At 44.1% G+C, this 25,962-nt stretch overlaps 1 protein-coding gene across 10 annotated transcripts in view; it reads right to left on the reverse strand.

The window, feature by feature from the left end:
- Positions 1-401: 401 nt before the first annotated feature.
- GPS1 (G protein pathway suppressor 1) overlaps positions 402-25,962 on the reverse strand; it is a 285,648-nt gene continuing 260,087 nt past the window's right edge. For 8 of the 10 annotated variants that reach the window (XM_033962205.1, XM_033962199.1, XM_033962200.1 and 5 more), the window contains one exon: positions 24,204-24,260. In XM_033962205.1, coding sequence (XP_033818096.1) covers positions 24,204-24,260 — 57 coding nt within the window. Of the gene's footprint in view, positions 1,532-24,189; positions 24,261-25,962 lie in introns of those variants that run through there. The other 2 variants (XM_033962197.1, XM_033962201.1) reach the window with 2 other exon arrangements.

The raw sequence follows: 25,962 nt of genomic DNA on the forward strand, positions 1-25,962 counted from the left end.
GCAAGGGAGGACAAGTCAATTGATTTATTTTATGTTCTGTTTTTACTACAGGGCAGAGGCACTGAAACAGATTCTCAGTGCAGTAGTAGTAGTGGCAGGACTCTCTTCTGTCTTCATGGTATTTCGCAGTACTGAGGCTTATATGGATGCTGCGGTAACGGGGCGGTGAATGGGATGGCAGTGGCGGTGACGGGGCGGTGAAAGAGATGGTGGTGACGGGGCGGTGAAGGGAACGTCGGTGATGGGGCGGTGCAGAGGATGGTGGGCTGGGGACAGTGCAGTGACAGGGACACATTTTTTCCCCGTGTCATTCTCTAGTCAGAAGCTTCTCTACCGACCCACAGCAGCCAAGTGCTCCTCTTCCATTGACAGTAAACACCAGGATGGAACTACAACAGCCAAAGAGTTAAACACAAGTTTAATTCAAGAACAAGCACAAGAATGGAATAAAAATCACTCTTTAAAAAAAAGGAAAATAAAACATTGTCAAGAGGTTTTAGATGCTGTTCTTTAATGAACTAAAGGATTAACCATGTTGGAATTAATTATCATTTGCATAACATCTTCATCGAATGGCAGGAGCAGGCGGACGTTCTTTTCCTTCAATGGTGCGCCATTTGCTGGTACTCTCCAGAACACTCCGCATTTACAGTGCAAACAAGACTCTGGGGCTGTCCCAGTATTTTACTATCAGCTCACAGTGGTTAGAAAGATTAACCTTAATTGCTTCCAATGACTGAGGAAATTGAACACTTTCTTCCTGGACAAGACTGCAATGAGAGATGAAAAGGACAGACTGTAGGGAGACAGAGTGCAGAGCTCAGACATTTGGATAGCTTAACCCAGCTGGACTCTACTCAAGAAAAGGTCTGGGTCTAAAAAAACCAAAACAAAGGGGCTCCCTTTGTTACATTCAGGTACTACAACAGAAAACAGATTGGGTAAACAGGAATCAGTAAACTCCTAAAGCTTTACTACCTTGAACATGAGGGGATTACTGAGCCTCATTCTACCCTGGTCTGATTGGACTTTTGTCGCAGTAGTCCTCCAATTATGACATCTATTATTCAAGTTTGTTTTTGCTTTTCAGGTGGATTCTCACAGCAATTTTCAAATTCCCACCCCAAGGGCAACTAATTCTTTCTGAAGAACTAACTTATTAAGTGCCTTAGGGATTCAGTATGGACAAAATACACTACTTAAGTAGAAATTATCATCTTAGGTTTTAATCAGGAAGGAAAAATTGTTGAACTTTGTATTCTGCTTCCTTGGTGCAGTAACTGAGCATGTAAACAAGTGAAATTAATTTATAAACTGAGCTTGGAGAAACAAGAAAGTAACCTCGCAGCTCTTCGCTTGGGATAGAGGGACCTTTAAAGGTGGTAGAATAATGCACAGTTCCTTTGACACAGGAGATGGCTGCACAGACACGACTCCAAGGGAGTGCTTGTATGCGACTCCAACTCTTTCTTGCATTAATTCAACCAAGAAAAGAACTGGAACTCTTCTCATCTTTAGCTTTCACCAGGAGCTGGGGAATGAAACAGAAAACAGACGGCATTAAACAAACTAAACTTAGAGCATAAAGGGAAGCCGTAAATTCCAAATACTTCCAAAACTATTCCAAATACTTCCAAAAAGTTAAACCAGTGGTTATACTGAAATCATCCTAAATACAGAAAAATCTTCATTTCAGTTGAATGACTGGACAAAAAGTAGATTTTTAAGAGCTTCCTAAACCCTAACATAAAATCACAGGCAAGCTGTTCCTGGCCCAGCCACTGAAAATGATGATTTTGCTGTATCAACATAATATATCTTTTTTCTTCTTCCCACTTCTAACATACGACTTTCAGATCTCAGGGTAGGCCATCAAAATAAGCAGGCAGTTTGTTGTATATATCCCCTGATGGATCAATTGCAAGATCTTATACTGTATATCAGCGGTCTCAAACATGCGGCCCATGGGCCGCATGTGGCTCTCCAGGTGCTATTTGTGGCCCGCAGTCTGGACGCGATCAACACAGCATTTTGGAGCAGCAGTGTGTCTGGCCAGCTCAATTGAACGTTCCGTTCAAAGCCGCGGGTTGGCGACTCCTCGTGCTATCTACTCCTGCATCGGAAGCCTCTCTGACGTCACAACATCAGAGAGGCTTCAGATGCAGGCGCGGATCTCGCAAGAAGCCGCCACCCGCGGCTTTGAACGGAACGTTCGACTGAGCCAGCCAGACACACTGCTGCTCCACAAGGAAGAGAACGGAAGGGGAGGGGAAAGAGAAATGCTTCTGCTACATAGGAAAGGGGGACCCTAGGGAAATGCTGCTGCTGCTGTACAAGGAGAGGGAGGGAAAGGGGAAGAGAAATGCTTCTCCTGCACAGGAAAGGGGGAAGGGAAATGCTGCTTCTGTTGCTGCTGCACCCAATTGGGGAAAGAGAGGGAAGGAAGGAGAAGGGAGAGGAGAGAAACAAGAGAAGCCAAGTTCATGGGAGGGAGGGAAGGAAAGGAGATATCAGACCATGGAGGGGGAGAGAGAGATGCCAGGGCATGGGGGAAGGGAAGGAGACAGATGCCAGACCAGGGGAAAGGAAGGAAGGAGGGAGGGAGAGAAAGGAAGGAAAGAGATGTTAGACCATGGAAATAGGATGGAAGAAGAGAGAGATAGGAAGGGAAGGTAAGACATGGAAACATAGATTTTGAAAAGAAAGCAGAAAAATTGAAAATTAAGTTAATGCCAAAGATGGATGCAAGGCAGAAAGTGAAGACGGAGAGAAAAAAAGTCAAAGGACAAAAAGGCCCTGGAAACATAGTTGAAAGCACAGAAAAATAAAGTCACCAGACAACAAAGGTAGGGAAAATGATTTTATTTTCAATATAGTGATTGAAATGTGCCAGTTTTGAGAAAGAAAAGATATTAAACTTTAAATGTGAGGGCTGCAGAAAAAAATAGAGTACTTGGAGGGCCGCAGAAAAAATAGTTAATGTCTTATTAAAGAAATGACAATTTTGCATAAGGTAAAACTTTATAGTTTATATATCTTTCCTTTTAACTGTTAAAGGAAAGTTTTATAAACTATAAAGAGTTTTACCTCATACAAAATTGTCATTTCTTTAATAAGACATTAACTATTTTTTCTGCGGCCCTCCAAGTACCTACAAATCCAAAATGTGGCCCTGCAAAGGGTTTGAGTTTGAGACCACTGCTGTATATGAAATTGTAGTGGGAGCCAGAGAATCTTCTTTAATTTGCGTAATATTTGATGAAACCTTGATGCTCCCATCAACAGGCGAGCAGCAGAATTTTGTATAACTTTCAAAGTTTGTATTTGAGTTGCTACAATACCTAAATACAGGACATTGCAGTAATCCAATTTTGATAACACCAATTTTGATAGTCCCATCCTTTGACTGCCCTCTTCAACTGATACATGTTCTGTCCTGTCCCTGCCAGCTCCGTCCTCATCTGCACAAACCTCAAACACTTTAAAATCACAAGTGTTCAGGGCTTGTACAGATGGGGATAGGATAGGGATGGAGATACATTATAAGAACATAAGAAATGCCTCTGCTGGGTCAGACCCGAGGTCCATCGTGCCCAGCAGTCCGCTCACGCGGCGGCCCAACAGGTCCAGGACCTGTGCAGTAATCTTTTATCTGTACCCCTCTATTCCCATTTCCAGTAGGAATTTGTCCAATCCTTTCTTGAACCCCAGGACCGTACTCTGCCTTATAACGTCCTCTGGAAGCGCATTCCAGGTGTCCACCACACGTTGGGTAAAGAAGAACTTCCTAGCATTTGTTTTGAATCTGTCCCCTTTCAACTTTTCCGAATGCCCTCTTGTTCTCTTATTTTTCGAAAGTTTGAAGAATCTGTCCCTCTCTACTCTCTCTATGCCCTTCATGATCTTGTAAGTCTCTATCATATCCCCTCTAAGTCTCCTCTTCTCCAGGGAAAAGAGACCCAGCTTCTCCAATCTCTCAGAATATGACAGGTTTTCCATACCTATTATCAGACGTGTTGCTCTCCTTTGAACTCTCTCGATTAATGCCATATCCTTCTTAAGATACGGCGACCAATATTGGACGCAGTACTCCAAATGCGGGCGCACCATCGCCCGATACAACGGCAGGATAACTTCTTTCGTTCTGGCTGTAATACCCTTTTTGATTATACCAAGCATTCTATTCGCTCTCTTAGCGGCCGCTGCACACTGTGCCGACGGCTTCATTGTCATGTCCACCATTACCCCCAAGTCCCTTTCCTGGGTACTCTTATTCAATAACATCCCTCCCATTTTATAGTTGTACCCCGAGTTTCTGCTCCCCACATGTAATACTTTACATTTCTCAATGTTGAACTTCATCTGCCATTTCGCCGCCCATTCTTCTAATTTAAGTCCCTTTGCAACTTTTCGCAGTCCTCTGTAGTCCGAGCTCCATTAAATAATTTGGTGTCGTCCGCAAATTTTATTATCTCGCACTTCGTCCCTGTTTCTAGATCATTTATGAAGATATTAAATAGCAGCGGCCCGAGCACCGAGCCCTGCGGGACACCACTCGTGACCCTCCTCCAGTTGGAGTAGTGACCCTTCACTCCTACCCTTTGTTTTCTACCCTCCAACCAGTTTCTGATCCATCTATGTACGTCTCCTTCCACCCCATGGTTCTTCAGTTTCCGGAGTAGACGTTCATGGGGCACCTTGTCAAAGGCTTTTTGGAAATCTAGATATATGATGTCTATAGGGTCTCCTTTGTCCATCCGTTTGTTGATCCCTTCGAAGAAGTGCAATAAGTTCGTTAGGCACGATCTTCCCTTGCAGAAACCATGCTGGCTGGTTATCAGAAGTTCATGTTTTTCAAAATGTTGATCGATGTTTTCTTTTATCAGTGCTTCTGCCATTTTCCCCGGAACCGAAGTCAGGCTCACCGGCCTGTAGTTTCCCGGGTCACCTCTTGATCCCTTTTTAAAGATGGGCGTAACGTTGGCTATCTTCCAATCTTCCGGGATCTCGCCTGTTTTCAGGGATAAGTTGCAAATTTACTGCAGTAGTTCCGCTATCTCATCCTTTAATTCCTTCAGAACCCTTGGATGTATGCCATCTGGACCCGGGGATTTGTCAGTTTTTAGTTTTTCTATCTGCCTACGAACGTCCTCAAGGCTCACTTCTATGGATGTTAATTTTTCTGCCTGACTTCCGTTGAAGAATTGTTCAGGTTCCGGCATGTTGGACGTGTTTTCGTTTGTAAATACAGACAAGAAGAACATGTTAAGCCTTTCTGCCACTACCTTCTCCTCCTTCACCACTCCCTTCCTGTCTCCGTCGTCCAGCGGTCCCACTTCCTCTCTAGCCGGCTGCTTCCCTTTAACATATCTGAAGAATGGTTTGAAATTTCTTGCTTCCCTGGCTAGCTTCTCTTCATACTCTCTTTTGGCTTTCCGAACCTCACGGTGACATTCTTTTTGATGCTTCTTGTGCTCTTTCCAGTTCCCCTCAGTTTTGTCCTTTTTCCATTTCTTGAATGATTTTTTCTTATTGCCTATCGCTTCCTTCACTGTTTTGGTTATCCATGCTGGGTCTTTTGTTCGATTCTTTTTACACCCCTTCCTGAATCTGGGGATATACAGATTTTGCGCCTCGCTCACCATGTCCCTGAAGAAGGACCAGGCATGATTTACCGTTAGCCAAGTTTTGGAAGTGTTCCTAAGTTTCTTCCTTACCAATTCCCTCATTGCTTCGTAGTTTCCTTTCCTGAAGTTAAAGGTTGTCGCAATGGATCTCTTGCCTTTTGACACTCCTACCTCAACCTTGAACTTGATCATATTATGATCGCTGTTTCCCAACGGTCCCACTACTTCTACTTCCTTTACAAGTCCCCTTAACCCATTTAGGATTAGATCCAGAGTGGCATTTCCTCTCGTCGGTTCTCTAACAAGCTGTTCCATGAAACAATCCTGTGTAGCTTCCAGGAATTTTGTCTCCCTAGCGCATTTCGAGCTTCCAAGCCTCCAGTCTATCCCAGGGTAGTTGAAGTCTCCCATAATAACCGTGTTGCCGCTTTTGCATTCACGCTTCATTTTGGCTTCCATTTCCTCATCGATATCTCTGGTTTGCCCAGGTGGGCGATAAAATAGGCCCATCTTTATTTCAGGCCCTTTCCTTCCCGGTATTTTAACCCATAGAGATTCCGGCTTGCTGGCCGTTTCTGCTGTGTCCATTTGTGTGGATTGTATGCCTTCTTTTATGTATAGGGCTATTCCACCTCCTTTTTGTCCTGTTCTGTCCTGGCGATAGAGCTTGTATCCCGGTAGTGCTGTATCCCATTTGCTTTCCTCATTCCACCATGTTTCAGAGATTCCAATGATGTCGATGTCTTCTGCGTTGGCCAAGGCTTCTAGTTCCCCCATTTTGTTTCTTAGGCTCCTTGCATTAGCATATATGCACTTTAGATCCTGGTATTTTGCTGTCCTCCTTTCTTTTCCCTGTGCTTCGGTCCATATTTTCTTCTCTTTTGCTGCAGACATTGTAACCACTTCTTCTGGGTTAGTCGACTCCTGCAGTTTGTCCCTTGTTCCTTCCCAGCCATTTTTCCCCTCGGTATCTTCACAGGATACCGTCTTCCGAATCGTCGACCCTTTGTCAACTGTCGGCTTTCCCCTTCTTCTTAGTTTAAAGCCTGTTCTATTCCTCTCTTGACGTTGTTTGCTAGGAGTCTAGTTCCTGCTGCGCTCAGGTGCAGTCCATCTTTCCTGTAGAGCTTGCTCTTGCCCCAGAACGCCGTCCAGTTCCTCACAAAGTGGAATCCTTCTTCCTCACACCATCTCCTCATCCACGTATTTATTGATTGTAGTTCCTCCTGCCTTTTCACATCTGCCCTCGGTACTGGTAGGATCTCTGAGAACACTATCTTCTGGGCCCTCATCTTCAGCTTCCTTCCCAGAATCTTGAATTGTTCTAACAGCGTGCTTCTTTTGTAGTCTCTCCTGCTGACATCGTTCGTCCCGATGTGGATCACTACAGCAGTCTCTTCTGTCTCCGCCCCTTCCAGGATCATTCCTATTTTGTCCACGATGTCCTTGGTTCTTGCTCCCGGAAGGCAGGTCACCAGTCGGTCCTCTCTCCCTCCTGCTATGTGGCTGTCCACATGCCTAAGGATCGAGTCTCCCACTAGGATCGCTGACTTTCCTTTCTTCAATTTTCGCTTAGGTCTCAGGTCAATGTCCTCAATGTACTTCACTCTTTCTTCTTTTGGGCCTTGACTAGCCAAAATCTCCCCCTCTTGCGGTAGTCCTCTGTGGGTGTCATCCTTGAGGTAATCTTCTTCTTGCTCTCCCTTGCATGTTGGTATCCGTGTAGCTTCTTCTTGCAGTTGCATTGAAGACACTTTGTCAGCAGCATCTCAGTGAGTTTAACTTTTTGGAAGTAATTGTTTATTTTAATGTGTTGCATGTTTTAATGATTTTGGATGTTTTTTAAATTGTAAGCCATCTATGTTTTAGATAGATAATAAATATTTTAAATAAATATACTCACAGACCACCCACTCTTTTAAGCTGGGGGAAGGGCAGAAATGAATTCAGACAAGCTTTTGTAAATAAGTAGTATATTCCATTAAGTGGCGATGTAATGTAAAGCAGAAAACAATTTGATATTAAGTACATGTATATATGTAAACAACTTTGAATACGCAACCACATAAAGTGTTGTACAAGTCCCATTCCCTCTTTCCCTATAAGGGACAAACACTGATTAAACAGTAAAAATGGTGCAGTGGAATGATCATCAGATATAATTAGAGAGATTTATGGGGGGGGGGTTTGGGGGGGTTGTTTTTTTTTTTTTAAACATTGTGTATTTGTGTTTTCATTATAGATTTTTTTTGTAACCTGCATAATTTCTGATATGCAAATTTTAAGTTTTTTTTATTAATTGCTTCTGCCTTCTAGACCAGCCATGACAGTAGAGAGAGAACTTTGTTGCAGATGCAGTCCTGGCAAACGACCCCCCCCCCCCGAATATACATATTACCTGTGAGCTCCAAATGTACCCTTCCATAGCATCCTACCAGACCAGTCCAGACAAATAGCTTGTATCCATCTACCAGTGGATGGAGACCACGAATGAAAATAGTCAACAAGTGATTCACTCCTTAATGGTATTATGCAACATGGAATGTTCAGTATTTCTCTGTCTCCAAAGTGGATGGATGACAGGCTAACAGTCCTGCTCCTGAACTGGTTTCTAATTCGTTTCAAATAAACATGTAGACATGGTTTAATGAGACAGAGTCAATATGGATTCAGCCAAGGGAATTCTTGCCTCACCAATTTGCTTGAAGGTATGAATCAACAGGTGGAAAAGGTGAACCAGTTGATGTGTAGAGTATCTAGATTATCAAAAACCTTTTGACAAAGTTCCTCATGAAAGACTCAGTCTCCCAAAACTTGTTTTCCATTCCATCGTTAAGGCACATCAATACCATGTGCACTAATAACTTTTCAGTTATCGCTCCTTCACTTTGGAACTCTGCCCCACACCATTTATGAGATGAAACATCCCTAAATTTCTTGCTAAAAACCTTTTTGTTTCATGATGCCTTTGGACCAAAATCATCCTCTTAAGGGCGTTTTTACCTACAATTTTCTCAGTGTTAAACTTTTCTGTCTTCCCCTCCCTCTCGTTATCTTCCCTTCTCCATCCTTTACTTTGATTTAATGTAATTCTCCCCCTTTCCCCATCGGTTCCCCATTGTTTTAATTCATTTTGTTTGTCTCTATTAATATGCACAAAATATTGTTCAGTTTTAAAAGTCTTTTACTGTTATTTTGTGATTTATGTTATCTAATCTAATTCTTAGATTTGTATACTGTGTCGTCTTCCAATTCAGAAGCTCGACTCGGTTCACACTAAGGTTAAAGATAAAATAACTAACAACTAATACATCTTCCATATATGAGACCAACTAAGTCCACCTTACAAACAATTGTGTAAAGTATAAGACTGAGTTTAATGAGTTTCAGAATGTAAAAAAAGTTGTGCTTTTAATGATTTCCTAAAAATTTGAAGGGACGAAGATATTCTAATTTCAGCAGAAAGTTTATTCCAAATGGATACAAATAAGTATGCAAAGGATTGAGAGATGTCACTTGTAACTTTAGATCTTCTAAAGTTGTCCTAGATTTTAAGGACCGCAAGGAATTCAAAGTAATATTTACCAGGGGTATATGTTATACGCTTTTTAAAAAATTATTTATTAGATGTACACTGCCTAGAAGTCTGATTAGACAATATAACAAATTTTTAATAAACTTGAAACCTGAATTTTCTATTGTGGATTATGAATTGGTTACTGGACAGAAAACAGAGGGTAGACATAAATGGTCATTTTTTTCACTGAAGGAGGGTGCATAGTGGATTGCCACAGAGATCTATACTGTGACCAGTGCCATTCAACATATTTATAAATGACCTGGAAATTGGAATGACAAGTGAGATGATTTAATTTGCAGATGACAGGAACTATTCAAAGTTGTTAAAACACATGCAGACTGTAAAAAATTGCAGGAAGACTTTAGGAAATTAGAAGACTGGTCATTTGAATGGCAGATGAAATTTAATGAATTACAAATGCAAAGTAATGCACTTTGGGAAGAATAATCCAAATCATTGTTACCTGATGCTAGGGTCCACCTTAGGAGTTAGTACCCCCCCAAAAAAAAAAAAATCTAGTGTCATTGTAGACAGTTAAAAAAAAAAAAAAAGGTTTCGGTAAGTTCCTGGAGGAAAAATCCATAGTCTGCAATTGAGAAAGACCTGGGGAAGCCACTGCTTGCCCTGGGATCAGTAGCATGGAATGTTGCTACTATTTGTGTTTCTGTCAAGTACCTGTGATCAGGATTGGTCATTGTTGGATACAGGATATTGGGCTAAATGGACCACTAGTCTGACCTAGTACAGTTATTCTTAGGTTCTTATGAACTTTAACTACCCTTTTGGAGTTTTGTGCTCCTAAGCCAGTTTTATGCTGAGTCCCAGTTGAGATGGGGTGCCTAATTGACTTGTTCTCCTGAACCAGTTTATCAGCTGTTGGGGGATGTTCTCCTGGGCTTGTTTTCCTGGCCAAGTTTAATGCCTGGGTTTCAGTTGATTTGGTTATGCCTTCTTTAGCATAAGCGCCAGCTAATTTTTTTTAAACTACTTTGCCGAGGTATATCTAAGAGGTCTCTGAGATCTCTACTTACTCCTCCCCAAAGTCTCCTTTGGAAGTCAGCCTGCATTTGGTGAACGTGTTCCAGTTTATTTCAGTGTACTAGTGTTGTATGTTTAAAAAGAACAGAAACCCAGACAGGTATCTAGCTTTTTCATTCCTCACAGCAGGTTCCTTTCCTCCTCAGGTGCATGAGTTTCTGACAGAAAGCCTCAATCTTTTAGTTTCTTTAATTACTTCTATTGCATCCCTCCCGGAGAACCAAAACACTGCTGCAGCAAATAGAAAAGCATAGTGGTATAATTTAAAACCTGGCACGTTCTAACCCTCAAATTCCCTAAAGAATTTCAGCTTGCATAGCACTGTACCAACTCTATTTTCTGTGCTTGAGAAATTTTCAGGGATTTCGGGATATAAAATTAATTGGAATAAGTCAGTGGTAATGCCTTTGTGCAAGTTCAAAAGCAGCATCTCTGGAATGGGAGTTTGGTTTGGCCCTTCAGTGGATCTCTCATTGGACTTGAATAGAGAGAAGTTGATTGGGCTGGTGGATGAGCTGTTTCTCAAGTGGTCTCCATTGTATATGATTTGGTTGGGCAGATTAGAAGCAATTACCAGGGTTCTGACACCTAAAATCAATTACAGTGCTAATCAACTAATTGTTAATCTTTTGAGCTGCATTTGTGAACATGCTGGAACTGTTCATTTGTATGTCAGTTCTCATGTCAACTGTATGTTACAACTTAGGTTATCTTATTCTTCGTACCATAAAATCTCTTATCTATATGTCTATGTTGGAGATTAAACTGTTTAACTTGGTTGTTTTTTTTCCACAAGAATCAATTCTTTGTTTTCTTGTATTATGAAGATATCTATACTTTTACTTAAGAAATTAAGGAGAAATTAGGTTCTTATCTGCTAATTTTCTTTGTTAGCTTGTAGACTGGTATAGTCCTTACGAATGGGTTATATGCCTCACTGCTACCAGCAGGTGGAGACTGAGAACAAACTTGAATATCAGGCAAGAATCTGTCTAGCAACTCAGTCTGCCGAATAGCCAAGCAGAACCTAGGAAAGACCTCAACTGAAAACAGTATAACACACTCCGAACAGGCGTGGAAAAAAACAACAAATACTTATAAACTACTGTTGGACTATGTGTAAAACTTAATCCTGGTATAGAAAACATCCCCACAGCTCACCAGCTGAGCCATAGCCACTGTTCTTACTTCTCCCCGGCCCTAGAAAAATTCTAGAACCCACAGAAAAAACAAAATCTGCACGCGAGCAAAACAAAAACCCGCAATCACCGCACAAAGACAGATAGGGTGTGGGACTATACCAGTCTACCAAGCGATACAGAAGGAGAAATTAGGTTCTTACCTGCTAATTTTCTTTCTGTTAGCTTGTAGACTGGTATAGTCCTTATGAATGGGACGTACCAAAGCAGTACCCATTAAGGGTGGGACCCCCAAAGGGCCGACACCAGAACACGTTCACCGAATACCACATCCCGACGCGCTTGAACATCCACACGGTAGTCTTTTACAAAGGAATGCAGAGAAGACCAAACTGCAGCCTTGCAAATATCCACTGGAGGAACTAGAGTAGACTCAGCCCAAGAAGCTGCCTGACCCCTAGTTGAATGAGCCTTGAGAAATTCTGGAACAGACTTTTTCTTCAAAAGATAAGCGGAAGCAATAGTCTCCTTGATCCAGCACGCAACAGTAGCCTTAGAAGCACCATCCCCCTGGTGAGGACCCGCTAGGACAGGGGTCCCAAAGTCCCTCCTTGAGGGCCGCAATCCAGTTGGGTTTTCAAGATTTCCCCAATGAATATGCATGAGATCTATGTGCATTCACTGCTTTCAATGCATATTCATTGGGGAAATCCTGAAAACCCTGCGCTAGGAGGACAAAGAAATGATCTGATTTCCGGATCTCTTGGGTCCTCTGCACATAAGAGCGAAAGACCCGACTGATATCCAACTTGCACAACTGTCTCTGCTCGGAAGAGCCCTCCTGGCTATCCAACACTGGGAGGACCACTGTCTTATTGACATGAAAAGGAGAAACTACTTTTGGCAGAAAGGAAGGAACAGGCCTCAAGACAACCCGCTCCCTAGAAAACTCCAAGAAGGGAGCCCTACAAGAGAAAGCCTGCAGCTCAGAAACACGTCTAGCTGAAGTAATGGCCACCAAGAAGACTGCTTTAAGAGTAAGGTCTTTCAAAGAACAGTCGCCCAACGGTTCAAAAGGTGGGCGCACTAGAACAGACTGAACCAGAATCAGATCCCAAGATGGAACAGAGGGTCGAATGGGAGGCTTAAGCAATTTGGCTGCCCACAAGAAGCGAATCACATCAGGAATGGCAGTCAAACGCTGAACTTTCAACAACCCACGAAAGGCTGATAAGGCTGCAAGCTGAACCCGGAGAGAAGACACCCTGTCCAGGCCATCCTGTAAGAACTCTTAAGATATTAGGCAGGGAAGCGCGAAAAGAGACCACTCCATGCACATCACACCACTCCTCAAAGAGACGCCAAACCCTCACATAAGTCCGAGAGGTGGACAGCCTCCGGGACCCCAATAGAGTTGAGATCACTTTATCTGAATACCCCTTCTTACCTAGGCGACCCCTTTCAAGCGCCAAGCCATAAGACAGAAGGGACCCCGGATCGAACATTGGAATGGGGACCTGAGGCAGAAGGTCGTCCAAGAGAGGCAGAGGTAGAGGATCCGCCACCAGATGCCTCACCAGATCTGCGTACCATGATTGTCGAGGCCAATCTAGAGCCACCAGAACCACGAGGCCATGGAGGGAACACATACAACAGCCCCTCTGCTAGCCATGGTTGAACTAGAGCATCCAGGTCCACAGCCTGACCGTCTCTTTGACGACTGAAGAAGCGGAGTGTTTTCGCGTTGACACTTGTAGCCATCAGGTCCATGAGGGGCTGGCCCAAGACTGCACTATCAACTGAAAAGCCACTGGGCTGAGACACCACTCTCTGGGATCTAGCAAGTGATGACTGAGAAAGTCCGCTTGAACATTCTTCACTCCGGCTATGTGGGAAGCTGATATATCTTGAATGTGCGACTCCACTCAGACCATGAGCAGTCACCTCTTGTGCCACCAAAGTGCTCCTGGTGCCCCCCTGATGATTGACATAGGCCATCACTGTGGCATTGATTGACAGAACCCTGACTGACTTGCCCATCAGAAAGGGCTGGAAGGCTAGCAATGCCAGACAGATGGCTCTGGTCTCCAAGACATTAATTGACCAAGAAGCCTCTTCCATGGACAAGGTGCCCTGAGCTGAGTGATCTAGACACTGAGCTCCCCAACTGAGAAGACTAGCAACCGTGAGCAGCACCAGCCACTGCAACTGATCCAGACTCGCCCCTTGTACAAGATGGGGGGTCTGGAGCCACCAACGAAGACTGCTCCAAGCTAAACCCGGAAGCGGAACAGGGTGATCCAGATTGTGCCTCTGAGGCGACCACCTCCGAAGAAGAGCATACTGAAAAAGACGCATGTGGGCCCGCGACCACCTCACTACATCAAGGGAAGCTGCCATCGACCCCAAGACTTGGAGGAAATATTGCGCCCGAGGACCCTGGAATGCCATAAGCAGGCGATTCTGAGATTGCAATTAGCTTACCTGGGCCTCCGGAAGAAAGACCTTCCCCAAGGAGGTGTTGAACAGAACACCTAGATACTCCAGGTGCTGAGAGGGAGACATGTTGACTACCCATCCCAGCAACTGCAGAAACTCCACCACCCAAGCAGTGACCCGGGTACTCTCCTGTAACGGCTTCGCTCGAAACAACCAGTGGTCCAGGTAGGGATGAACTAGAATGCCCTCTTTGCGCAACGCCGTTGCAACAACTACCATCACCTTGGTGAATGCCCGTGGAGCCGTGGCAGAAGTGCACAGAACTGATAATGTTGCCCCAAGATCGCAAAGCGCAGGAAGCGATGATGGAAGGCCCGAATAGGAATGTGCAAGTAGGCCTCGGTCAGATCTAGAGAGGTCAGAAACTCCCCCGGCTGAACTGCCTGAATCACAGACCGCAAAGTTTCCATGCGGAAGGAAGGCACATGAAGAGCCTGTTGACCCCCTTCAAATCCAGGATAGGCCGAAAGGTCCCTTCTTTCTTTGGCACCACAAAGTAAATTGAGTACCAACCTGTGCCCCACTCCTGTGGGGGAACTGGAACCACTGCGTGGAGATCTAACAATCTTTGAAGGGTTTGGGCAAAAGGCTTGCTGCTTCCACGCCACATGTGAGGGAGAAGCAAGAAAACGGTCTTGCAAGGAATGGGCAAACTCCAGAGCATAACCGTCCCGAATCACCTCCAGAACCCACTGATCGGACGTGATGTCTGCCCACTTTGGATAAAAATCCCTCAGCCGGGCGCCCACCGGAACCAAGACGGGCGCCGGCAAGGAGTCATTGGGCAGGACGGGTGGCAGGGGACCCAGCGGGCACCACAAAAGGACTGCATGCGCTGGAAGAACCTGCCTCTAGAGAGCCCAGGGGACTGAAAAGACGCAGCCCCTCGACCAGGGTGCCCACACCCATAAGCAGCGCCACCTCGGGCCAGTGGCATAGGCCTATCCTCAGGCAAACAAGGCACTTTAGAATCAGCGAGGGTCTGAACCAACCTGTTCAGGTCCTCACCAAATAAGAAAGATCCCTTAAAAGGAAACTTTGTCAACTTAGCTTTGGACGCCGAGTCTGCCGACCAAGCGCAAAGCCACAAGGTACAGCGAGCTGCCACTGCAAACGCCAATGACTTGGCAGAAACTCGCAAGAAGTCATACATGGAATCTGAAAGATAAAAAGCACCCAATTCAATCTTTGTCACCTTGTGCTTGAGCAATTCCCAATCCTCATTTTTACAGTCAAGGACATGTTCTGCCCAGCGAAAACACGCCCGAGCCACCAGCCCGCCACACGTCGCCGCTTGGACAGCCAGAGTTGTCACATCAAAACTCTGTTTAAGGAGGGACTCCAACTTATTTTTCCTCCAGGTCCTTCAAGGCCGGACCACCCTCAACAGGCACGGTATACCTCTTAGAGATGGCCGAGACCACCGCATCCACTACAGGTGACTTCAGGAATGGGATACAGGCGGGCCATGGAGCGTGCAAAACGACAGGGAGCTTCCAGCACCTGCCACTATGCAAGCATAATATCCCGAATATCCTGATGCATAGGAAAAGAGTGGATCCCCTTAAACAAGGGGTCCACTGTATGTGGAGGCTCCGACACGGTGTCCTCAAAGTGCAAAACCGAGACCTGAAGAATTAACTCATGAAGCTCTTCCCGCTGAAAAATGTGCAACACACACTCATCTTTGCAAGCTGGGGGGGGGGGGGGGTGCTCGAACCCCTCGCTGGCAGAATCAGACCCCCCAAGAGGATCCTAGAAATTTCCCCAAGGGTCCAGGTCCTCATCATAACATCTTACTCCTCTGGGCAGAAATCCTCATCCCAAGAGACCCTCGGATGTTTGGATGAGAGAGGGGGGCAAAACCGCCTCTGTTTGGGGCTGCACCGGGGAAGATATCGAGGCAAACCTCCCCCTGAGTGGACACGGAATCTCCAGCTGCCAGCACATAAGCTTTACAAAGTGCTAACAGAAATTCAGGGGGAAAATCCCCAACGGCCCCAAGGGACTCCCTGCCCCAGTAGGGGACCCTGTATTTCCAGAACAGGGGTAAGGTCACCTGAGGTAATAGAAATGAAGAAGGTGGTTCCTGCTAAAATTGGACCTGAAACTGCCAAAATCGGATCTTCTGCGGCCTGTGTCTGAAAAGCCTGGAACTTTCCTGATGCTGAGGCCGAGAAACCGACCAACACGAAAAGGGAATCCCCAGCTGGTGGTAAGGGAATCCTTCACGAGGTACATGCAGTGGGGTGCCCTGGCCACTGGAATCCACTGCCAACGAGGCTACCCCACCATTCTGGCCTTCACAATGCCTGCACAGGCTGGCCCGCGAGTACCTTGCATCTGGAGCACAATGAGCATTTTTTTTCTTTATAAGCGCTCATTGTGCTGAAAACTGCCCTAACTAAAAGAAAAGTACCGGTTAGATGAGAAAATATAGTAAAAAGGCAGTTTTAAAGGGAAATGATCCCTTTAGACTGGCACACATCAGGATTTTGTCTTTTTTTTTTTTTTTCACAGTACAGACTCGAGGGCTGACCAACTAGGGGGCCAAGACGACGGCTGAGGCACCTCTACAAAAATATGGGGAGGTGGAGGAAGATGGGGGGAGGGACCTAGCACAAGAGCCGCTGAGTTTAACACCCCTGAGGTAGGACGGACTCCCAAACAGGACCCATCCAAGCTCTATCCGGCACTAAAGGGGAACCCAGGAGTCCAAAACAAAATTCCAACAGTACTAAGAGGGGAACTGAATTAGTCTTACCACTTGCTTTAACGGAGACTGAGGAAGACTGAGTTGCTAGGCAGATTCTAGCCTGATATACAACTTTGTGCTCAGTCTCCACTTGCTGCTAGCAGTGAGGCATATATCCCATTCGTAAGGACTATATCTGTCTACAAGCGATACAGAAATCTGTTTCAGCGAGGGAAAGAGGATCCCTTTTTCCTTTATTTTCTGTCCCAGAGTCATTTTCTACTCATTATAAAAAATTTAAAAAAATCTTCTAAAGTGAATTGCTCAACTATACATAGAGCTGTCTCAGTTGGCTCTTATTTTTTCATTATGTTTACATTTTCTATCTGGTCAAAGCCATACAATTCAACTGTTGGCGGTTTTCTACCAAATTAGATGGTCATAATCTGCTTCAACATGAGCCTACTCATCTAGTTTACCAGATTCAACATGGTAGCACTATTTCTGAAATACAGCCAAAGAAGTTTGGTAGCCAGTGATAATTCAAGTTTCAAGTTTATTAGGATTTTATATACCGCCTATCAAGGTTATCTAAGCGGTTTTTACAATCAGGTACTCAAGCATTTTCCCTCTCTGTCCCGGTGGGCTCACAATCTATCTAACGTACCTGGGGCTATGGAGGATTAAGTGACTTGCCCAGGGTCACAAGGAGCAGCGCGGGGTTTGAACCCACAACCCCAGGGTGCTGAGGCTGTAGATCCAACCACTGCGCCACACACTCCTCCTAATTTGGAACTGGCTCGGTTTCCCAATTGCACAGTAGTTCCATTCACCTGTGATGCACTTCTAAATGTAATGCTCTGCTCTTACTATATCTCCCTGTTCTTCACACCCGACCACCTGGGCTGCAAGCTTTCTGCACCCACTTATACTGCACAGGGCAACTGCAGCAACCATCTGGGTTGCAAAATAGCACTGATCATCTGTGGGGTACTATTGTATCTCACTATATGCAGAAGATGAGACGTCAGGAAACATTTTTACTTCACGAGGGGGTGCTGAAAAGTTCTCAGCCCAACCAACTTCCTAATTTCTAAGCATTATTTTGCAAAGTTCTAATTTGCAGAATCATAATGTTATATTTTGACTGTTTCAGATCATTGATTGAACCACGTCAACAAAAGTGTGGAATTTTCAAGTATAGAACTCTAAGCCATCATGAAGTTCCTATTCCTACAGAAGAAAACTCCAAAGGAAACCCATGAATATATGATGCAAACATTGAGTGACAAATGCCCATCATTCTCCACACTTTCAGTGTGGAGGTTGAGACCAAAGACGCAGCAATGTCTAGGAGGCCTCAAACAGTGTCACCTCTTGAAATTGTTGGCCATGTCCATGACCTGATTTTGGCAGATTGGCAAATATTGGTTAAAACAATTGCTGAGACACTACAGATATTCAGGAAATGTTTTGGATGTATAATCCACGAGCAGCTAGGTATGCAGAAACTATCAGTCAAGTGGGTGTCCAAATGTTTGAATGCTGATGAGAAATGATGTCAAGAGAATACTTCCAAGTTGATTTTGCAGTGTCAACATTTTGGAATGACTAGTTAATAATAATAATAATAACTTTATTTTTGTATACCGCAATACCACAAAACAGTTTAGAGCGATTTACAGGAGAAGAGACTGTACATTTACAGCGAAGATGCAGAGTCTGATTAACCAGGGTAAAGTAACCAGTAACAGTAAAAATTAAAAAGTAAGATAGGTACTTAGAAATTTCCTTACTGTCCCGAAGGCTCATAATCTAACTAACGTACCTGGAGAATAACAAAGAAGTGAAAAATAGAGATAGAGGAAAAATAAGAAATAAATATTCTAACAAGACTACATTGATCTAAAATACTTTGGAAGGATGAAGAGAGGAGAGAAAAGAATATATACAGTTACAAGGGAGTGCAGGATGAGGATAGTAAGATCCGGGGAAGAAGAGGTATATAGGTGAGGAAGGAGAGGAAAGGAAGGAAGGATGGGGTTAGAGAAATTTATCAAAGAGGTAAGCTTTGAGAGATTTTCTGAAGGATAGGTAGGATGGGGCAAGAGAGATGAGGGTGGTAAGGCAATCATTCCATTTGCCAGCTTGAAAAGAGAGGGTTTTGTCCAGGAATCTTTTGTAAATACATCCCTTTGGCGAGGGGAAGGCAAACAGGTGGGCATTGCGTGTTCGATTAAAGCCTGGGAACACAAAGTGACGTGACAGGTATATCGGGGATGATCCAGTCAAGGTTTTAAAGCAGAGGCAGGCGAATTTGAAGATGACCCTTGCTTCAATTGGAAGCCAATGAAGTTTTCTGTAGAAGGGGCTAACATGGTCAGACTTTTTGAGGCCATAGATGAAACATGGTTACACCACTATGATCCTGAGACAAATCAACAGTCCATGCAATGGCGGCATTCAGGTTCCAGGGCCAAGGAAATTCAAGACCCAAAAGTCAGCAGGAAAGGTGAGGGCCACAGTGTTTTGGGATCAAGAAGGTGTTGTAATGACTATCCTCCAAGGGCCAAACAGTTAATGCAGAATACTACTGTAATTTGCTTTGCCAATTAAAGGAGGTATTGATAGAAAAAAGGAGAAGGAAGCTGCAGAAATGAGTTCTCTTTTTCCAGGATAATGCATCTACTTACAAGGCTGGCAAAACGATGGATGTTTTGACGCACTTGGTGTTTCAATGCATGGACCATCCACCCTACTCACCAAATCTTGCTCCATCTGACTATTTTATATTTCCAAACCTTAAAAAGAGTTTGAAAGGGTGACAAATTGAGTGATTCGAGATGATTGCAGCAGTGGAGCAGTACTTCAGTGAGCAGACATCAGAGTATTTTTTGGAAGGGTTACAGAAACGGGATCCGGAAGGTTCGCCCCCAACATTTCGCCCCCAGCAATTCGCCCCTCACATTTCGCCCCCCACATTTCGCCCCCAGGTATGTTTTGCCCCCGGAACTTTCGCCCCCACACATTTTGCCCCCCAGATGTTTTGCCCCCACACATTTCGCCCCCGCACATTTCGCCCCTGAGCGTTGGATTATGTGTACTACATCAATAATATGTCTCACAAATGATGAATGATTAAGATTAAAATGATGAAAAAATAAAATAAAAAAAGGTAAAATGATTAAGTAGGTATTTTTTACCTGATTTTTGTCAGAGAAGTCACTGGTCCGCCGGGACCAAACCGGATTTTTCAGAATTTGAGAGGACCAAAATACATAATTTACTTTTTTTGCTTTATTTTATCATGTTAAAATGGTGATTTGTTTCAAAAATCGAAAATTTGGGGGAGATGTCTCCTTTATCCCCAGAGCGAAGTCATTGATTTCTGTGATGTTTATCATTTTATTTTTTATTTTATTTTTTACTGTGCAAAACAAAAACTAACCTGTCAAATGAAATAACAGTCCAAACACAACACCGTCAAATAACAAGTAAAATGAAATACAGTGATAAAGTGAACCTAAAAGTCAGAAGCACAAACGTCAATCAAAATTCAAAATTGTATGCTATTCCTCTGAGATAGTCGATCAAATTTCGATTGCCCAAGTCCTCCACAATACGCCGAATCCTTGCAGAAATCGCCGCGTATTTCTTGTTTCGCGCATTGACAGGATTGCCGGCTATAATCTGCGTGATTTCAAAATTGTGAAGGCCTTGCTGTCTTTTCAAGCAGTTGATGAAGCGGTATATATTGGGGAAAAGTGAGCCGCAGGTTTCTTGAAAGCTGCGATGCCAGCCCTCGACGTCATTGTTCGTCCGATGTTGGCCGTTCAACGTTCGTTGATGAACATTCCAAAACTGAACTGGAAACAATGGATTCTGGCGTCCTCTTCGGTTCATTCGACCAATGTAGGTGTCCTCGAAATAGTTGGCAATGGGTACTGCTTCTTCTGGAAAGTTGGGATCGTCCAGCAGCTCTTCAAATGATTGCACAACAATGACCGGAGGCAGAAAAGCAAGAGCTGGTATCATGCGGATCCACTGGGCAAATTCGTGGTCATTTTGGTAGCACACTTTCAATCCTTCATTCTGAACTCTTCGCCATATTGACTGCGACAGGTGGAAGAAGCAGCCTGTTTTCTCGATGTTAGGAAACTCGATTTCAAACGCTTGAATTGCAGCTTGTTCAAAATCGGTCATCAACTGCTGCGGTTGGAGACCTGGCTGCATATTCTTAAGCTGCTGCAGCATGTGTCGATAGGTTGTTCGGGTCTTGTTCGGCAACAGCGCGTACAATGCTGGAATGATGACACCACCGTGAACTGCATGAATCGTATAAAGCTGCTCGAACAAAGCTGGTGCAGTAGAAAACGTGCCATCAGCGAACCATTCACTGCTCTGTGCCAACGAGTGGAGATTATCCCTCGTTCCAAATATCAATATTCGGCTGGTTCCAGTCCCTGAATAAAAATAAAAATAATTTAGGCATAAATTTAGGCGGTGGATGGAGGAAACCCCTCAGTTGGGACGGGACATATTGTCCTGTCCATACATGGGGGGGTCCGCCAAATTTTCAAAGTCCAAAAAAGGGTCAGAAATAGTCAGGGTTCGACGTTTCTCGACGAGCTCTATTCACTGGCATCAAAAAATTCCGAAAGACAAAAAAAATATTTTTTCTTCATTTTTTTGAGCTATTACGTTAATGGAATGTTTGACAAATTCTACTAAAATTCTACCAAAAATTGTACGAAGCAATTCAGTAAAATTAAATTTGGAAGATTATATAGCAACAATAATTCAAGAAAACGCTTAAAACGGCTTAGAAGACTCAGACATACTTGATTTTCAGAAAAACGATGCCATTTGTGGCTATTTTTGAGACCATTTTGGATATGTTCCTCCACCCCCCCCCCCCCCCCGAGGGCCTCCCTCTCAAAATTCTGAACTGTTACATGTATGGTGACAAGTTGTTTGACCAATTCTAATAAATTAAGAAATTTTTTGCCATTTTATGTGCCACAAAGTGATATAAAATGCAAGCAAATAACGCCTACATGTACGAGTACATAATGCTAATAGCTTGAAGAGAAAAGTTTACCCGAGTCCCACAAAAGAAATTGCTGTTGGACTCCATTGATAATGATCTCCTGAAATTCTGGCGGGATGACGAGTTGATCAATGGTTTGAGGCAGCCGCGGCATACCCTCGAGTTGTCTTAACGCTCGAATTGATCTCTTTAGCGAATGTTTTCTAGGCAGAAGCGCTCCAACGTTTGCATGGCTGCCTGAAATGACCTCACTGAGAATCTGCTGTGGCGTCTCCTGTGTCAACCTTGCCCTGGCAGTAACTTCATTGATTAATCGAACTGCTTTAGGCCTTGCTGCCTGTGCTGCATGATTATGAGCATTTACGATTTTCACAACTTCGCCATCAATTCCTCGAGTCCAAACGCGTCCTTTACACGTTGACCGCTTTTCGCATACCCAAATAGCATGGCTGTCATCTGCTGTTCGTTTAGAGAATAAATAAATATGATTTTCGTAAACTAGCTTCTTCTTGCCACGCTTTGAAAGAACTGAATCCATAAATAAAAAAATCACTACACAGATCAATTAATCAAGCGCCAATTCGGAAATCGTAAGGACTAAATGACCAAGAGGCAAGAACCCGTTATATTTATAGAAGTGTAGAGCTTCTGGGATCAACCTCTGTAGAATTTTGCAAAGTCATTGGCCAATTTTGGCGCCAGATTGGCCAATGCTCAGGGGCGAAATGTGCGGGGGCGAAATGGCCGAATTTAGCACTGGCGACTATAATCAGAATACATCACAAACATTAAAATCTAGGTCAGGTATTGATGTAGCAGTCACACATACATACATACTAGGGGAAAAACGCTCAGGGGCGAAATGTGCGGGGGCGAAATGTGTGGGGGCAAAACATCCGGGGGCGAAATGTGTGGGGGCGAAAGTTCCGGGGGCAAAACATACCTGGGGGCGAATTGCTGGGGGCGAAATGTTGGGGGCGAAACTTCCGTGAACCACAGAAACAGACACGATGTACCAAGTGTGTTGAACTTAGGGGTGAATATGTGGAATAACTTGTAAATTTCATGGCTCCACATAATTCCTTTCTTGCTTGTGCTCAGAACTTTTCTGTACCCTCTCATAAAGCCACAGAAATCAGGATTTTTACACTGAAAACAGTGTTTCAAAATACAATCTTTCTCTGCCTTAAATGAAAAAAAAAAATTAGCAATTTAAAGTAGCAGGGACAGCAAGAACTTCCAATGAAGTCTCTAAAAAAAAAAAAAAAGGTTGTTAAACCCATATTTTTTTCTCTCCGTCTTCTTCCAGTGAATCAGCAGAGAGATCAGGATGGTCCACTTGCTTTACCTTAACTGAAAGATAATATGCCTTTAGAATCTGTGGATATGAGGATTCTGAAAATTTCAGACAGTTTCTAATCTAAACGGATATTTGAGGAACTTTAGGAAAGTTAATTAAACACAAATTCTTCATTAGCAGTACGAAATAACGAATTATATGTTGCAAATTGGACAGACAGTATTTTACCCAGTCCTTCTATAGCAGTCCAAATGGAATCTAGTGGGTTAAAATCTCCAGAGTTTTCTCTCCACTTTCCACAACAAAGACTATGCCGCCGAACTCACCAGGTGGCTGACTCTCCCAACCTGCACCGGAAGTTGCTCCTCCAATGCCGGGCAATTTTTTCCAGTGTCAGGCATCCCTCCAACACCAACTGCCGAAACTTCCTCTCCTCAGACATCTATTGCCAGGGCTTTCTCCCCTCCAGCACTATCTCTGTAAGTTGTGGGGTTCGGCAGGGGCTGGCTGCCTCATGTCCAGACTCACAGATATTCTTGTGGCTATGGAAGAAGACAAACTATTTGCTTCTTCCTGCAGCCCGTCTACAGACACTGGTATCACCCGACGTTGCACATGTCAATCCATCATCGATCGAGAGGAAACACAGGGGGAAGGCTGCAACCTTCCCCCTGACCACCGCCTTTCCTCTTTCTTCCCATTAGCAAAGAAAACAGCAAAAAATAAACATGCAAATTCTTGGGATGTAATGGGCAACACTTTGCTCCACATTTCTCCTGACTTCAATTAAACATCTGCATGTCAGCAGAGTGTATGAGGTTATGATCAAATTGAGACCTTTGGTCTCAAAGTTTCAATACTGGCTATCACGAATTTGAGCAAATCCATGACCCTTAACCTTATTCAAAATACTGAACATTCTAGGCAGCATGATACTCTGTCTCTATCTGCTAGTAGATGGACACAACCCATTTGTGTCTGGAATAGTTTGATAGGACTAAAGGAAAGTCATCAGGTAAGACATAACTTTTCCATATCACCACTGTGGTCTGTGATTATGTATACTGGATATAATCAACCAAAGGGTCTACAAATAGATATTCTCATCAACATTCTAGCAGAATCCTGACCTTTCATCATCTTACCAAGGGGGTGTTTGTGTGTGGCTCAACAGGCTGTGGCTGTCATGCTTTCAAAGTTCAAATGTATGTACAACACACACAAACTACTTTTCTCCTCTGCAGTATAAGAAGTTCCTTACATACATGTGCTCATTCACAATTGGCTGTCAGCTGGCGTGAGCTCACCTTGGCTGCCTTCTCTCGGAGGAGACTGTGATAAGAAAACAAAGAGAAAGGGATAAAAATTAGCATCAACATCAAAGAGTCCTGCAAAGTATTCTATGGCAGGCAGCATCATCAGAACCCTTCCAACTCCTCTCAAGAAAGCGGCACCTTCACTCTGCCCCGTGACACACAACACCCATCTCTCTTTCCCACTGGCTGAGGCACCTTGTGTCCAAATCTGAACATATCCACAGGGCCTATCTCCAGCACACTGTGACAGGGCTATGAGAGGGGAAAGAAGTACACAGGGAAGATGCTGGACTTGGGGGAAATAGATTCTGATAGGGAACTAGGATATAGATGGGGAAGATTTGGAAGAGATGTACTTAAGGACATGGGAGGGGGAATAGGGATAGGGATAAAGCTTATTTATTTATTTTACATATACTATACCACTTCAACCATACAGGACAGAACTAAGCAGTTTACAATCTAAAATTTTTTTGGGGAAAGAGGAAAGAACGCCATCATGTAGATGGGAAAGAAACATATCACTCACACAAGACACAAGGTAGAGAAACAGGGCTAGCAAGATTCTATCTATCTCCCTCCCTCCCCCTTACCTTCGCGGCGCGTTTTGAGTAACTTCTTCACAAAGCCGTCGGAGCCTGCAAGCAGTAGCATGCGTGTGTGGGCGGAAGCTTCTCCTCTGACGCAACTTCCGGTAAAGGGGAGGGAGGGAGATAGATAGATTTGGGTAGGTAGAAAAGAGGGAGAGGGCTGCACGAGGGGTGCCGAAGGGCAGTGAGGTGGCGAGAGGGAAGGGTGGTGGAGGAAAGGAACAGACGCTGAAGGGGGGGTGGAGAGGAACAGACACTGAAAGGACATGGGGAAGACAGAGTGGGGAGAAGAAGCTGAAGACAGTGGGGAGAAGATGCTGAAAGGACATGGGGAAGACAGAGTGGGGAGAAGATGTTGAAAAGACATGGGGAAGACAGTTGGGAGAAAATGCTGAAAGGAAATGGGGAAGACAGAGTGGGGAGTGGGGAAAAGACACTGAAGGGAAATGGGGAAGAGAGATTGGGAAAAGACGCTGAAGGGAAATGGGGAACAGAGAGTAGGGAGAAGACACTGAAGGGAAATGGGGATGACCGAGTGGGGAGAAGATGCTGAAGGGAATGGGGAAGAGAGAGTGGGGAGAAGACGCTGGAAGGGAAGAAAACAGATGCCAGACTATGGGGGAGTGGAGGGAAGAAGATGGGTGCCAGACCAATTGTGTGTGTGTTGGGGGGGGGTGAAAGGAGAGGCACAGTAACAGAGCAAATGGAAGATGCAGAGAGAAGACAGACAGTGGATGGAAGGAATTGAATGAGGAGAAGATGAGGGAAGCAGAAACCAGACAACAAAGGTAGAAAAATTTTTTCTATTTATTTATTTTTTGCTTTAGGATAAAGTAGTATATTAGTTGTGTTGATAAAAATTTATAAACAAAGCCCTTCCAGCTGAACATCTCTTTCTCTAGTTCAGCAGCCAGAACTTTGATTTATAAGGAAGGAATAAGCTAAATATTGCAGTACTGAGGCTTGTATGGATGCTGCAGGGACGGGGCAGGGACAGTGGTTGCGGGGACGGGGCAGGGACAGTGACAAATTTTTTCCCCGTGTCATACTCTAGTATGCACAACACAATGACACAACAGACGTGACCCCTGAGGTTTATTGGGGAGCTTCTAAGGCAGTAATGATAGG

This window comes from Geotrypetes seraphini, chromosome 10 (genome assembly GCF_902459505.1).
Source record: "Geotrypetes seraphini chromosome 10, aGeoSer1.1, whole genome shotgun sequence".
NCBI classification, from domain to species: Eukaryota; Metazoa; Chordata; class Amphibia; order Gymnophiona; family Dermophiidae; genus Geotrypetes; species Geotrypetes seraphini.